The sequence below is a fragment of the Hermetia illucens genome, chromosome 2, assembly GCF_905115235.1.
Source record: "Hermetia illucens chromosome 2, iHerIll2.2.curated.20191125, whole genome shotgun sequence".
NCBI lineage: Eukaryota > Metazoa > Arthropoda > Insecta > Diptera > Stratiomyidae > Hermetia > Hermetia illucens.
Window position 1 is genome coordinate 116,956,072 of NC_051850.1, and position 13,448 is coordinate 116,969,519.

The 13,448-nt window shown below is 44.3% G+C and overlaps 1 protein-coding gene across 2 annotated transcripts in view; it reads left to right on the plus strand.

Annotated features, from left to right (window-relative positions):
* The window catches only part of LOC119650204 (hemicentin-1-like), a 135,503-nt gene that overhangs the window by 35,965 nt on the left and 86,090 nt on the right, over positions 1-13,448 (plus strand). For both annotated transcript variants that reach the window (XM_038052770.1, XM_038052771.1), the window contains exon 8: positions 5,160-5,275. In XM_038052770.1, the coding sequence (XP_037908698.1) occupies positions 5,160-5,275 (116 nt within the window). The remainder of the gene's footprint in view (positions 1-5,159; positions 5,276-13,448) is intronic.

A 13,448-nucleotide genomic window follows, 5' to 3' on the forward strand; every position in this document is an offset into this window, starting at 1 on the left:
AAAGTTGATAATAGAGTACTCCCAACTGGCTGAATTGCACAGATTTTTGACGTTCAATGCTACCGCGACACAGTATTTATTGGAGGACATCGCATCTCAAGCCAGCCTTATAACCACGTCTACAGCGTCGATCGACGAAAACCAAACTGTCGCTCCGATAGGGCATCCCTTTCGATTGTCTTTCCCACCGTGTGGATAAAGCAAATCGACCGGTATCATCGATGTCCTGATTGCTTATGGGGCTTCGGGAAAAAAGGTAGTTTTCGTCTTTTTCTCGCAGCGGGCTAAACTTCTTCTAGCTTATTAGAAAGGTACGAAACCCTAGCCGCCTTCGTACCAGGGCAGAGGAAACTCATCAGACGCTGCCTCATCTATTCACAGGAGGGACTCTGGGGACCATAAAGAGTGGGAGCAAGTTGCTCTCCATTTGGCCCAACATCAAGTGGATGAGGACTTAGGACTCCGTAATCCCTAAACAAAAATTCTTCTACCTTGCATATCCAGAACAAACCGGTCGGGTCTAGCCTTAATAGCGAATTTAAGGGCTTTATAGGGACAACATCTAACGCGCAAGCTTTATTATCAATGATTTTCCAGCAGATCTCGGCAAGTTCTTCCTCAGTTACGGCAAGTATGTAGTAGACGTTTCACGTTTGTTTATACTTTTTTCACTGCCCTTAATACGGGGTGAAGAGTGTCATCATTATATCGAGAAGAAGATCAACCTATACGCTATTTCCTAGAGGTTTTAGACTGCCCCCGCGCAAAGTTCCTTAAAGCATTCTCGCTTACTATTGCATATAGTCTGCTTAAGCATATCTCAAAGGTTCTCCATCTCGCTAAGTAAACTTTTAATCGCCTCACCAGAAGACTTCTTCAGCTGCAGCATAAAATCTTTTTGGAAACTTTTGAGTCAGCTTATGCTTTTCCAAAAGTCCATCAGTTCCAGATCGGGTTGACCTTCCTAAGAATATTAGCGTATCATCATATCATCCTCGCCGGCTCCTTTTAGAGGTTTTTCCTCCCTTGGGTTTATTGAATCTGGCGCCACTATTTCCACAATTTTAGTTATTATGTTGGCCTTTCCCTTTTCCGCGGATGACAGTCAAGTCTGGTGGCCTCTCCGGGTAGAAGTTTGCCAGGTTTTGCTGCTTGTCATCGTGGATGAGATGTCTACCGTTAACATCCCTCACTCCCTCGGGGTTTGAAACTCTTGACCGCGGCGAGAAGATGTGAACTTATATGCAAGCGGTCATCACGTGATGGTCTCGTTCGAAACCGATGTTCACGTCTCTCTTGCTACGCACATTCCAAAAACAATTCCTTAATCGGTTGAAACCTAACTTACTTATGGCATGCTGTGTGCTCGAGCAAAGGTACTGACAATGCAGAGGTAGTCTTACGATCGTAACCGAAAAATCAATTCGATTCCAAGAATTGTTAGCCGTTTCCGACAAATCTCTATCTCTCTATTCCAGTCGTCTTTTAAGATATGCAGTGAATTTTTAACCGCCAGGTCAAAAAGGAGCTACTATATCAGCGGAGCAAAGATTTCTCGTCTAAAAAGTAGAAGTAAATTATTGAGGGTGTATTTGGCTCTAACTTTCCGTCAGTTCATGTCTGCACCGGGTTATACCGGTACCCCGACCTGAGAAAATAACAAATGGAGAACTTCGCCTGTGTACGGGCAGACAGCCGCGATTATATGGATCAGCAGTTAACATGATATGTACCAAATAGAGGTTTTTCGCGACCATATACATAGTGGTCAAAGGGTAGTATAGGTCTCAGGGCGAAACGTGGATTGTTACCCACAATGGAGCATAAAACCTGGGAAATGTCTGCTGAACCCACACCAACAGCTCTACTACCAAACCCTATCTCCACCTCCACGTGGTGACCGCTGGGAGCTCTTTCTTAACGAAAAGCTGCAGACGGTGAAAGATGAAGGCGAGTCTCCCGCGCTTAAAAACGGGACAAATTGTACCACCTGCTCCTCCAGGTTGGGGATTGGGTAGGGCTGACAACCCTACGTGGAAAACTACTTGTTACGAAGCCACAACAGGAGCCTCGGACTGGGCGGATTACACAACGACGAACCCGGCAACGACAACAGAATAACGATTTCCGCATTTTCTCATGGAACGTGCGCTACCTGTACAGAGATAAAGCTGCTGAGCAGCAAGCCGATACCCTGTCCCAATATAGTAACAACGTTACAGGAGATGCATTTGACATCCAGTAAACCATGTCCTCGGAATAGGTTTCTTAGTCAGCCAAAAAATGAAACCTGCTGTTATCGGCTCTGAAAACACAAGCGAAAGGCAATGCACTCTGCGCTTGCGAGGCAAATTTAGAAATATAAGCCTCATTAACGTTCACGCTCCTACAGAGGAGACTGCAGAGTCGGAGAGGGATACCTTCTGCGAGGCAGTAGAGCGAGCCCTCGAAGCCTCTCCTAGATATGATATCAAAATCATACTTGGCGATTTGAACAGTCAAGTAGGGATGGAGCCCGTATTCAGGCGATAGCTTACACCAAAATACAAATGATAACGGACTACTTCAATTAGCAATGTCACACGAAATAGTTGTTGGAAGTAGTTGGTTTGTGCGGAAACGGGTCAACAAATATACGTGGGCCTCTCCAGACGGGACCACTTTCAACCAAATTGACCACGTGTTGATCGAACGCCACCATCTCTCAGCCTTGATGAATGTCAAAGCATAGGGGGGGCCAATATAGACTCGGATCACTATCTCGTTGGCATGGTACTCCGAGCTCGAATAACAACATCACGCAGAATCCCCTTTGACAATCAAATGAGAGTTAACACTGAAGCCATCCACAACACAGCCCTCCGCAACACCTATAAGAGGGAAATAGATGCCGCAATAACCGCAGTCAACAGAGGACCTGGAGATGCAGCATCAACAAATGATCTTTACAACCACCTGAAGAACATTACCATTGATACGGCCACAAACTTGGCTCCAACCGCAGAAGGAGTCGGAACGGCTGGTTTGACGATGAATGTAAGCTGGCAACAGAATGGAAGAATGCCGCATACCGAGTAATGTTGCATTCTCAAAGAACGCGGGCACGCGCAGAGACTTATCACGAACTCCGTCGACCGAAGAAACGACTTCATAGACGGAAAAAGGATCCCAAGGAGAACCAGTAAGTCTGTGAGCTAGAAAAGTACAGGGAGCAACCGCACCAGGCGCGGAAGTTTTACCAACAAGTCAGCAGGATGAAGCCTTATAGATCTCGATGCTCATCCTTCAGACACAAAGAGGGAAATCTGATTTCCGACAGAATGGGTATATTATAGCGATGGGTTTGATGAGCCAACTGAAGACGACGGACAAATACTGCCACCTCCAAGTATAGGAGAAACAGTCCGTGCAATTCATCGGCTTAAAAGTCATAAGTCGCCAGGAGTCGATTGAATTACAGCCGAATTGGTTAAATATGGAGGCGACCAATTACACCAAGTGGTTCATCAACTTGTGCTCAAGGTATGGGACAGCGAATCAATGCCTGACGATTGGCAACGAGGCATTATCTGTCTCATACATAAAAAGGCAGATACCACACAGTGCAGCAATTATAGAGTTATCACGTTGCTGAGTATCATCTATAAGATATTCTCCGTTATCTTGCTAGGCCAGATAGCCCCATATGTTCAGAACATCGTTGGCCTATACCAGAGAGCCTTCACTCCAGGCAAATCAACAATAGATCAGATTTTCTCTGTGCAGCAAGCGATGGAAAAACTGTTAAAATATGGCCATAAGCTGCACCATCTCTTCATCGACTTTAAAGTCACCTATGATAGCATACCCAGGGTAAAAGTGTACACAGCCATGAGAGAATCTAGTATCCCGACGAAATTGATAAGACTGACTAGGCTGACCCTGACCAATGTGCGAGGCCAGATAAAAGCAGCAGGATTACTCTCAAGACCATTCGACATCAACAGTAGTCTCCAACAAGGGGATGCGCTATCATGCGTCCTCTTTAACCTGGCCCTGGAAAAGTCATCCATGCTGAGGTAAATGCGAGGAGTACGATCATCTTTAATTCCATCCAACTAGTGGCCTATGCTGACGATATTGACATCATGGGAAGAACCACCCGAGACGTACAAACTGCCTTCATCCAAATCGAGCACGCAGCGCGAGATCTTGGGCTGCACATCAATGAAGGCAAAAAAAGTATATGATGGCAGCGTCAGCACCGAAAACCAACAAACCAAGAACATCAAACCACACTGGTCAAACGGGAAGAATAAAGATAGGAGATTGCAACTTTGAGACCGTTGATAATTTCTCCTATCCAGGGTCGAAAATCACAACCGATAACAATGACGATGATTAAATCCGCGCACGATTGTTGGCAGCCAATAGAGCCTATTTCAGCTTCAGCTCGAAACGTCTCATCAAAGCTCTTACCGTACAAGACAATGATCTTGCCAGTCCTCATGTATTCCTCGGAGATTTGGGTTCTTAGTAAGAAAAATTGCGAACTCTTGGCCGTGTTCGATACAAGAATCCTTAAAGGAATTTTTGGCCCCCTACATGACAATGGACGATACCGTAGCCTACATAACGACGAAATCTATGAGCGAAACCATGACCGTCCGGTTGTAGATAAAATCCGGCTCAATAGGTTACGGTGGGCGGCTTACTTAATCCGTATGGATGAGGATGATCCAGCCCGAAAAGTCTGTAAGGGCAATATCTATGGTAGAAAAAGAAGACGAGGCACACCCTGCTTAAAATGGAACAATGGCGTAGGTCAGGACGCCAGACAGCTTTTAGGGATATCGAATTGGTGGACCTCGGCGCAAAACCGGAATGTCTGGAGTTCCTTCTTAAGGCGGGCCTAGTCCGGGTACCGGTTGTTGCGCCATTGATGATGATGATATACATATTGGGAAAAAAGGGTTTCGTTCGATGAAAGTTAAGCATATTCTGGCTTTGGTTCCGTGTAACTTAGCTCGTGGAAGATAATGCATAACCTATTAAATTAAGCGTAAATGTATTGTTGCTTGAAGGCAGATGCTATGCGATTGAGCAATATGAACTCACCACAAAAAATTGTGCCTGGATTTTTAAGCAAATTTCTAATCAAATACTTCTTTTATTTCCAGGAGAAACGATACCGTTCACTTGAACTTTTATGGTGTAACGTTGGATGATATTGGAAACTATTTTTGCCGTGCTAAAAATCCATATGGGCAGCATCATGAAAAAGTATCACTTGCCGGTAAGTGTAGGTTTTCTCATTTTATTTGCCAAATCCTTTTCTTTTACGTTATTCTACTCCGTACGACCCATGTTCCTCACTCGGGGCTTCGACAGCATAGCATAAACCACGGTGAAAGAATAACAATTCTTTAAGACTCCTTTATACCTTTCATCATTCTCTTTCATTGACATGGCACTCCAGGCTCAAATAACAACACCATCGCAAATCCTTTCTGACAATACTAAAGGGATGTTTAGGGATGTTTAGTAAAGTCCCCTGTAACTCCCATAAGACCTCCTATAGACATTCTAATACCCACAATTATAACACGACGCCAACCACCTGAAGAAGGTACGGCCGCAAATACTAGGTTGTTGCATATGAAATGGCCGATTTGGAAATCAAATGAAGTTTGTTGCGATTTTACTGTATCAAACCAAAACCAGTTGGCGCTGTCGGTTGTGGATAATGAAGTATAAATACTCCTACATTTAATCAAGCCGTCATTTCAGTTTTGACCATCGTTGTGATAACAGTGAATGAAAAGGAAAAAAGGATGGAATAGAGCCAAAAACGTATACTCTTTCTGTATGAGTTCAAACTCGGTCATAAAGCAACCGAGGCGACCAGGAACATTAACAGCGCATTTGGAGCTGATACGGTAAGCGAACGAACTACAGGGCAGTGGTTCGAAAAATTCCGGTCAGGCGATGTAAACCTTCAAAGTGAGCCACATGGACATCCAGGACCACCGATTGATAACGACGAGCTGTATGTGCTAGGCGAATCCGACACACGTCAGTCTATGATAGACATTGCAGAGAAACTGGGCGTATACTATTCGATAGTTTCCCGGCACTTGCAACAACTTGGAAAGGTCGACAAATGGGTCCTGCAAGCCCTTACGGAGCAAACATGGCGCTTCGAATGGACATTTGCAGTTCTTTACTCTCCCGCAACAGAAGCAACCCCTTTTTGCACAGAATAGTGGCATGTGATGAAAAGTAGATATTATACGATAATCGTCACCGATCAGCGCAGTGGCTAGATGATGATGAGCCACCGACGCATATACCGAAACCGAGACTCCATCCGAAGAAAGTAATGGTGACTGTTTGGTGGTCTACAGCTGGAGTTATCCACTATTCTTTTTTGGCACCTGGAGAAACGATAAATGCACAGAAATACTGTGCCCAACTTCAGGAAATGCACCAAAAATTGAGTTTTGAATGGCCGAGATTGGTCAACAGAGATGGTGAGATAGTGAGATAGTCCTTCACAGCAATGCACGACCTCATGTATCCAGAATAATGGTTCAAAAGTTGAACGAATTGCAGTATGAGACTCTGCCTCATCCACCATATTCACCGGACCTTTCACCAAGCGACTACCACTTTTTTAAGCATTTGGGTCATTTTTGGGCGGAAAAACAATTTAGGAACGAAGAGGCTGTCAAAATTGCCTTCGACGAATTTATGAACACCCGACAGTTGGACTTCCACGAAACTGGCATACATGCTCTTGAATCTCGCTGGGAGAAATATTTTGAGTCGACTGGCACCTATTTTGATCAAATAAATCAATTGTTGTAAGCTTTACAGTCGTTTTAAATTTTAATACCAAAACGGCCATTTCATTTGCAATAACCTAATATTTGGGCTCATTCGGAAAAAAAAGTTGTTACGACTGAAATAGTGAAAACTTGTTGTTTCTCTTTCGTTGGTGTGAATATTTATTCTTGCAAGTTTCAGAACTTGTTAGCACTGTAAAGGGAACAAGTGGTTCCCGAAATATCGGCATTTGCAAGAATAAATATTCACACCAACAAAAAAGAAACAACAAGTTTTTATTATTTCAGATAATTAATCGTTGCAACACAGCATAATTTCACTCAGACGTTACGACTGGTCCGATGATGATTGTTAACTAGAAACAAGATAATGGCAGGCAAGGTCCCGAAGTTTCATCAATAAATCAAGAGAATGAAGCCATATTTACCTCGATGCTCGTCCTGTTGAGGCAAAGAAAGCACTCTGTGAGTATTCTGATGAACTGCTCAACAACGAAAATGATGGCAAGTCGGTGGTTGAGCCAACTGAAGACAACAAGTCCTCCAAAGAATTGTTGATCCCTTATAAGAAAATGGACGAAGCTCAATTCTATGTAAATATGAAATCAATGAGCAATACCATGACTATTTGGTAATGGATTAAATCCGGTTGAATAGCCTGCTGTGGTGCAATCCACATCGACGGCGGCAGGGGGATAGCGTAGACCAGGACGACATACAAGTGTTAGGAATAGATCGAATCGCTGCATCTGGGCGCAAAACCGGAGTGTTTGCCTTAGTAAGGAACCTAAGGCAGGCGTAGATCGAACACCAATTGCTGCGCCATTGTTAATGATATTCATAGAGCTTTAAATCCGAGTCATCAGTTAATGTTTTATTAAATATGTCGTGCCGCCCCATCCTGCCAAAATGAAGCTGGTGCTTACTCTTCCCGTCGAATACCTTTTTGGACCCTGTATATTATTCTAATAGAGGCATCGGATTTGACCAGTTAAGATGAGGCAAGACAGCGGTGACTTTATTCATCAATGGTTTCTTAATACCTCATATTTTCACCCTTTAAGTGTTACTCTCAAAAGAATCCATTTTATTAATATTTTAGAATTTGTACCCTAACACATTGTATGAAATAGTCTCCCTAATTGAATCATTTTGAGTTAAGGAGGGGGCCAAATTACTCAAATATAGCTGAAGCTATTCTCAGGAAGTTCGATGGAAGTGTGTGATCTGCAAAGCCCATTCAGTGAATTGAACCGTCTTATAGCGGCCCTGTGAGTTGGGGTTTAAGAATACACTCAAAGCCTTGTCTGCTTGTTGCAAGAAGCGACTAAAAGGAATAGAAATTTGTGAGCCAGCAACCAGCAACTTGAAACTTTATTGCTACCGCAACATCAACAATGCCTCGAATAGGGACTGACCTCATGGCAAAGTCTATCGAAAACGGTCTATGATTGGTTTCTGGAATGTGCGCACGTTCCTTGACTGCAGGAAGGATCCCCAGAATACTTAATTTCTTCCATTTAAGCGGGAATTCCCGCAATATAAATTGGAAATTCTGGGCCTAAGCGAATTAAGATGCTGGGACTGTGGAGAATACACCTCTCCCTCTTGCGGTAATGTGAATCTGTATTCTAGAAAGCCAAGTGGAGTTTCGTCGTTTTCTGCAGCTCCCGCCGTATCGTCATTGGTGAGGTATTGTTCGAGCGCAGAGCCCGCCGTAAGATCAGTTGGGTTTCAAGTAACCGATGCCGTACGAGCAGTCAGACCGCCCACTTTCCGATCAGCGGTAGATTTAGCAGTTGTCTGATGGGGTGCCGACATCGGTCTTGAAAGGAATTACCGTCCGATTTTCAAGTGCACTGAACAAAGAAGCGAAAAATGCCGCAAACCATAATGAAGTATATATCATATCACGAAAGAGGTTGCAAGTAGTTGCAAATTTTTCGATGGTCCTGTGAAGGACGACTACTCATCCTCGAGCACGAGCAACTGAAGAGGTGAAAAGAACACTTCACCCACGATTCTTAACCGTATCACATCCGATGAGGCTTCTCCTCTTCTGAATGAAAAGGCTGGTCACCGCAGCATGTAGATGCAGATGGTCGTCCAAACAGAAAAAAAGCCTTTTTAGCCATTAATGCACTCAAAAGGAGTGACTACTTAACAGTCTCTTCGCGGAGTTATTTATAGCCACAAAAATATTGGATCCTGCGGAAATCCTGGAAATCGGATCCTAGAGCGTGGAAAAAGGGGATGATGGTAAAGATTGCAAAGAAGGGAACCCGCTTTGGGTGTGACAATTGGAAAGGTATCTGTGTACTCCCTTCCGTCGTAAAAATATTAGCTAAAACAACCCTGGAGCATATCAAAGAACACCGCGAAAGCTTGATCGATAGAGAGCAGGCTGGTTTCCGCTCGGGATACTTCAGATCATTTTGGAACAGTGGCCAGAGTTTAGATTTTCGCTCCACCCACTCTTCATCGATTTCAAGAAAGCTTTTGATAGCGTGAACAGATAATAAGCACTGCAGCTATTCGCAGGATGAGCATTTCAGGGAAACTAATAGCTGTTATCGGAGTGACAAGTGATGGCGCAATATAGCAAGTAGCAAGTGCACCGAGGTAAAATCTCGGAAGATTGTCAGGTTCAAAACGGAGTTCGCCAAGGTTGCATCCGGTCACCGATATTATTTCCTGTTGTTAGTGACGTTCTTTATACAGCCTCGTTCAGAGGACATGGAGGAATTCAATGGACGATGCCATCTTTCCCCAAACACCTCGACTACGTCAATGACGTCTTCTGCTCCCTCACCAGATCATGGACCTTGGTCGACCTCTGGATTTGAAAAAAAAGGCAAATAAAGTTGGACTGAAGGTAAACACCAAGAAAACCAACGTTTTCAGCAGACGGGTTATCGCACTCTCCCTATCTGCATCAATAGCCAGAGCATCAAAAGCGTCGATCAATTTGTATATCTAGGAAGCGTGGTTTATGCGGACAATATCAGCATACCGAGTGTCGCCGGACGCATTAACAGCGTTAGATTCGCTTTCGCTACCCTGTCTAAAAGCTGGAAATGCTTCAATTTCTACACTAAGATCAAGTTGAGACTGTTCGGCGCAAGTGTAATTTCTGTGCTGCCATATGGGAGTAGCACATGGAAAGTGAAGTCCGCTGTCACCCAGAAAGCTTCAAGCTCTTGCCAATACCTTTCTGCTTCATATCATTGGAGTACGTTTGTCTGATACTACCTCAAATGAAGAACTTAGTCGGTGCAGGCCTGGCACTCGAATGCTATGTGATCGCAAATGGCAGTGGATAGGTCATACATTAAAGAGGTACGACAATTGCATTGCTGACTACGCCTTAAGATAGCAGACAAGTGGGTCGCCCCAAGAGCGAACATCTAAAACAGATAGCAGGAAATATTTTTTCCTGAATCCTACAAGCAACCCGTTCGATCTTGACTTTACGAGCTTCTAGCAACTGGTTTGCCCAAATAGCTGGCAAGCTGATGATTGCTGTCTGTGCACCGTCCTTGGTCATAATCTCTTCGAGATCCCTGTACTCTACAGTTATCTCATGGATCAATTGCTTCACCGTAACCTCCTCACCTAATGATATACTAAGTAAATTCTGGTAGTTTAGCTTCCTTTCGTCCCGCGTTTCCAAAGCTTGGTTCTCTTCTGCGTTCTTGTGGTTTTTGTGAATTTGTCTCCTAGCCCGCTTTAGTTCGAATATCTCCTGATCTTCCGCAGAGTTAACGCCGTCAGCATCTCTCTGCCGACGTAATGTCAGCCTAGCCGATAACCGTTTGTCGAAAACCAAGGCGATCGCAATTGGTCAACCACCGAAAAAGGAGACGAAGAAATAAAGGAGAAAAGATTTGCGGAAGTTCTCAGTGAAATCCACTATAAAATAAAGCCCGAGGATAGCGAGGCAGAAGTATCTTCCATACGGAAAACGAAAGATGGCCGAGTTCTCGTTGAGTTAGGCCCTAGGACAACTAACAAGAGTGCGTTCCGCAAACTAGTTCAGGAGACTAGGAGAAAAGGCTCTCTTTTCAAAGTCCTATGTTCTATCTAGTGGTCCGAGACCTCGACTACCTCACAGAAAAATTCGAAGTGGAGGAGGCCATCGAGCGTGATTCTCCGGAGGTAATTTCAATGAATTTCCGAAGCCAAAAACTCAAAAACTCAAAATCAAAATTGGATGGGTAGTTTGCAGGGCATGAATTCAATAACCTAGTGTTAGAGGTGTATGGACTATGGACATTCGTCTACAACTTGCCGATCCGACGGGCGGGCATACAAATTCGGGTTCTTAGCCAAAGCCTAGCGTTTTTTAGCATTTACTTAACGCCGACTGAGATCATGCCGGACTTTCGACTTTCAATGCTCTGCAGGACGCGGTTTTGGGCACGTAGCGGCGAATGTTGATAAGGAATGACTTCAATACTAAAGTCCTTGAATGGGGGTGTGCCTTACCCAGACTCCAGAGGAGGCGTATCCTAAAAACATCATCGAAAACCGAGCTGGTAGTTTTAAACGGAACGCTTCCTACGGTAATTTGCTACTATTTGACATGCCAGAAGAATCGCGCTAGGCGATTATGTCTGCTGTTGCCGCACTTGCTGCCGTTGTTGAACAGCCACAAAACAGCTCAAATCACGATGAATCCCTGCTGAGGTTTGCAGTCGAGAAGCTGTCCAAGATGTTGATGGTTTGAAAAATTTAGTTAGAGTTGTCTGACTTGCTTTAAGCTTTCTCGATTTGTACAATTCCCGATAACATTCAACACTTTTACTTATTGCAAAGGACACCATCTGCCTTCTTTCATTCTCTCGATCATCCTCCAAATACTCCAACGCCTTCTCAATGTGCGCCAAAAATTTACAATTTTTTTTGGTTGGAAACTCTTTTTCTCCCTCGTCTAAATTTTGTTGCACCATCTGTTACAATATTCAACAATTCTTCGTTGGAAAGTGGCACTTCAGGAGTATTAATATATCCTCTTCAAATATATCCTGTTCATCGATTTCGTCAAAACCTATAGTTTTTCCAATCTCAAGAATTTCCCTGTTGATTTCTGAATCGCTGTCGATATCAATGCCAGAAAGAGACTCAACCGCTTCTGGCCAGATTTTACGCCAGGCTTTGTTCATTGTGCCAGTAGTTAGTTTCCTCTTTCCAAGAAGCTTCGATATTTTCGACAGCCTTGAGAATATCAAAATTTTTCAAGATTTCTTAATTGGTATGGGCCAATGATGTTCTGGGCGTATGGGGCTATCCGGCCTAGCAAGATAGTGGAGAATATCTTATAGATGGTACTCAGCAACGTGATACCTCTATAGTTGCTGCACTGTGTGATATCTCCCTTTTTATGTATGAGACAGATAATGCCTCGTTGCCAATCGTCAGGCATTGATTCGCTGTCCCGTACCTTGAGCACAAGTTGATGAACCACTTGGTGTAACTGGTCGCCTCCATATTTAACCAATTCGGTTGTAATTCCATCGGCTCCTGGCGACTTATGATTTTTTAGCCGATGAATTGCACGGACTGTTTCTCCTAAACTTGGTGGTGGCAGTATTTGTCCGTCGTCTTCAGTTGGCGGGACCTCCAACTTGCTGATGTTCTGGTTGTTCAGTAGCTCATCAAAGTACTCAACCCATCGTTCTAATATGCCCATTCTGTCGGAAATCAGATTTCCTTCTTTGTCTCGGCAGGATGAGCATCGAGGTGTATAAGGCTTCATCCTGCTGATTTCCGCGCCTGGTGCGGTTGCTCCCTGTACTTTTCTAGTTCACAGACTTGTTGGTTCTCCCAGGCTTACTTTTTCCGTCTGTGAAGTCGCTTCTCCGCTCGACGGAGTTCGTGATAGGTCTCTGCGCGTGCCCGCGTTCTTTGAGAATGCAACATTACTCGGTATGCGGCATTCTTCCGTTCCGTTGCTAGCTTACATTCATCGTCAAACCAGCCGTTCCGACTCCTTTTGCGGCTGGGGCCAAGTATGTTTGTGGCCGTATCCATGATTAGGTTCTTCAGGTGATTGTAAAGATCATTTGTTGATGCTTCATCTCCAGGTCCTCTGTTGACTGCGGTTATTGCGGCATCCATTTCCCTCTTATAGGTGTCGCGGAGGGTTGTGTTGTGGATGGCTTCAGTGTTAACTCTCACCTGATTGTCAGAGCGGATTCTAGGTGGTATTGTTATTCGAGCTCGGAGCACCATGCCAACGAGATAGTGATCCGAGTCTATATTGGCCCCCTATATGTTCTGACATTCATCAAGGCTGAGAGGTGGCGGCGTTCGATCAACACCCGGTCAATTTGGTTGAAAGTGGTCCCGTCTTTAGAGGCCCACGTATGTTTATGGACCGCTTTCCGCGCAAACCAGGTACTTCCAACAACCATTTCGTGTGACCCTGCTAATTGAATGGTCCGCAGTCCGTTATCATTTGTTTTTTCGTGTAAGCTATGGGAGCCAACGTATCGCCTGAATACGGGCTCCGTCCTTACTTGGCTGTTAAAATCCCCAAGTATGATTTTGATATCATATCTGGGACAGGCTTCGAGGGTTCGTTCTACTGCTTCGTAGAAGGCATCCTTCTCCGACTCT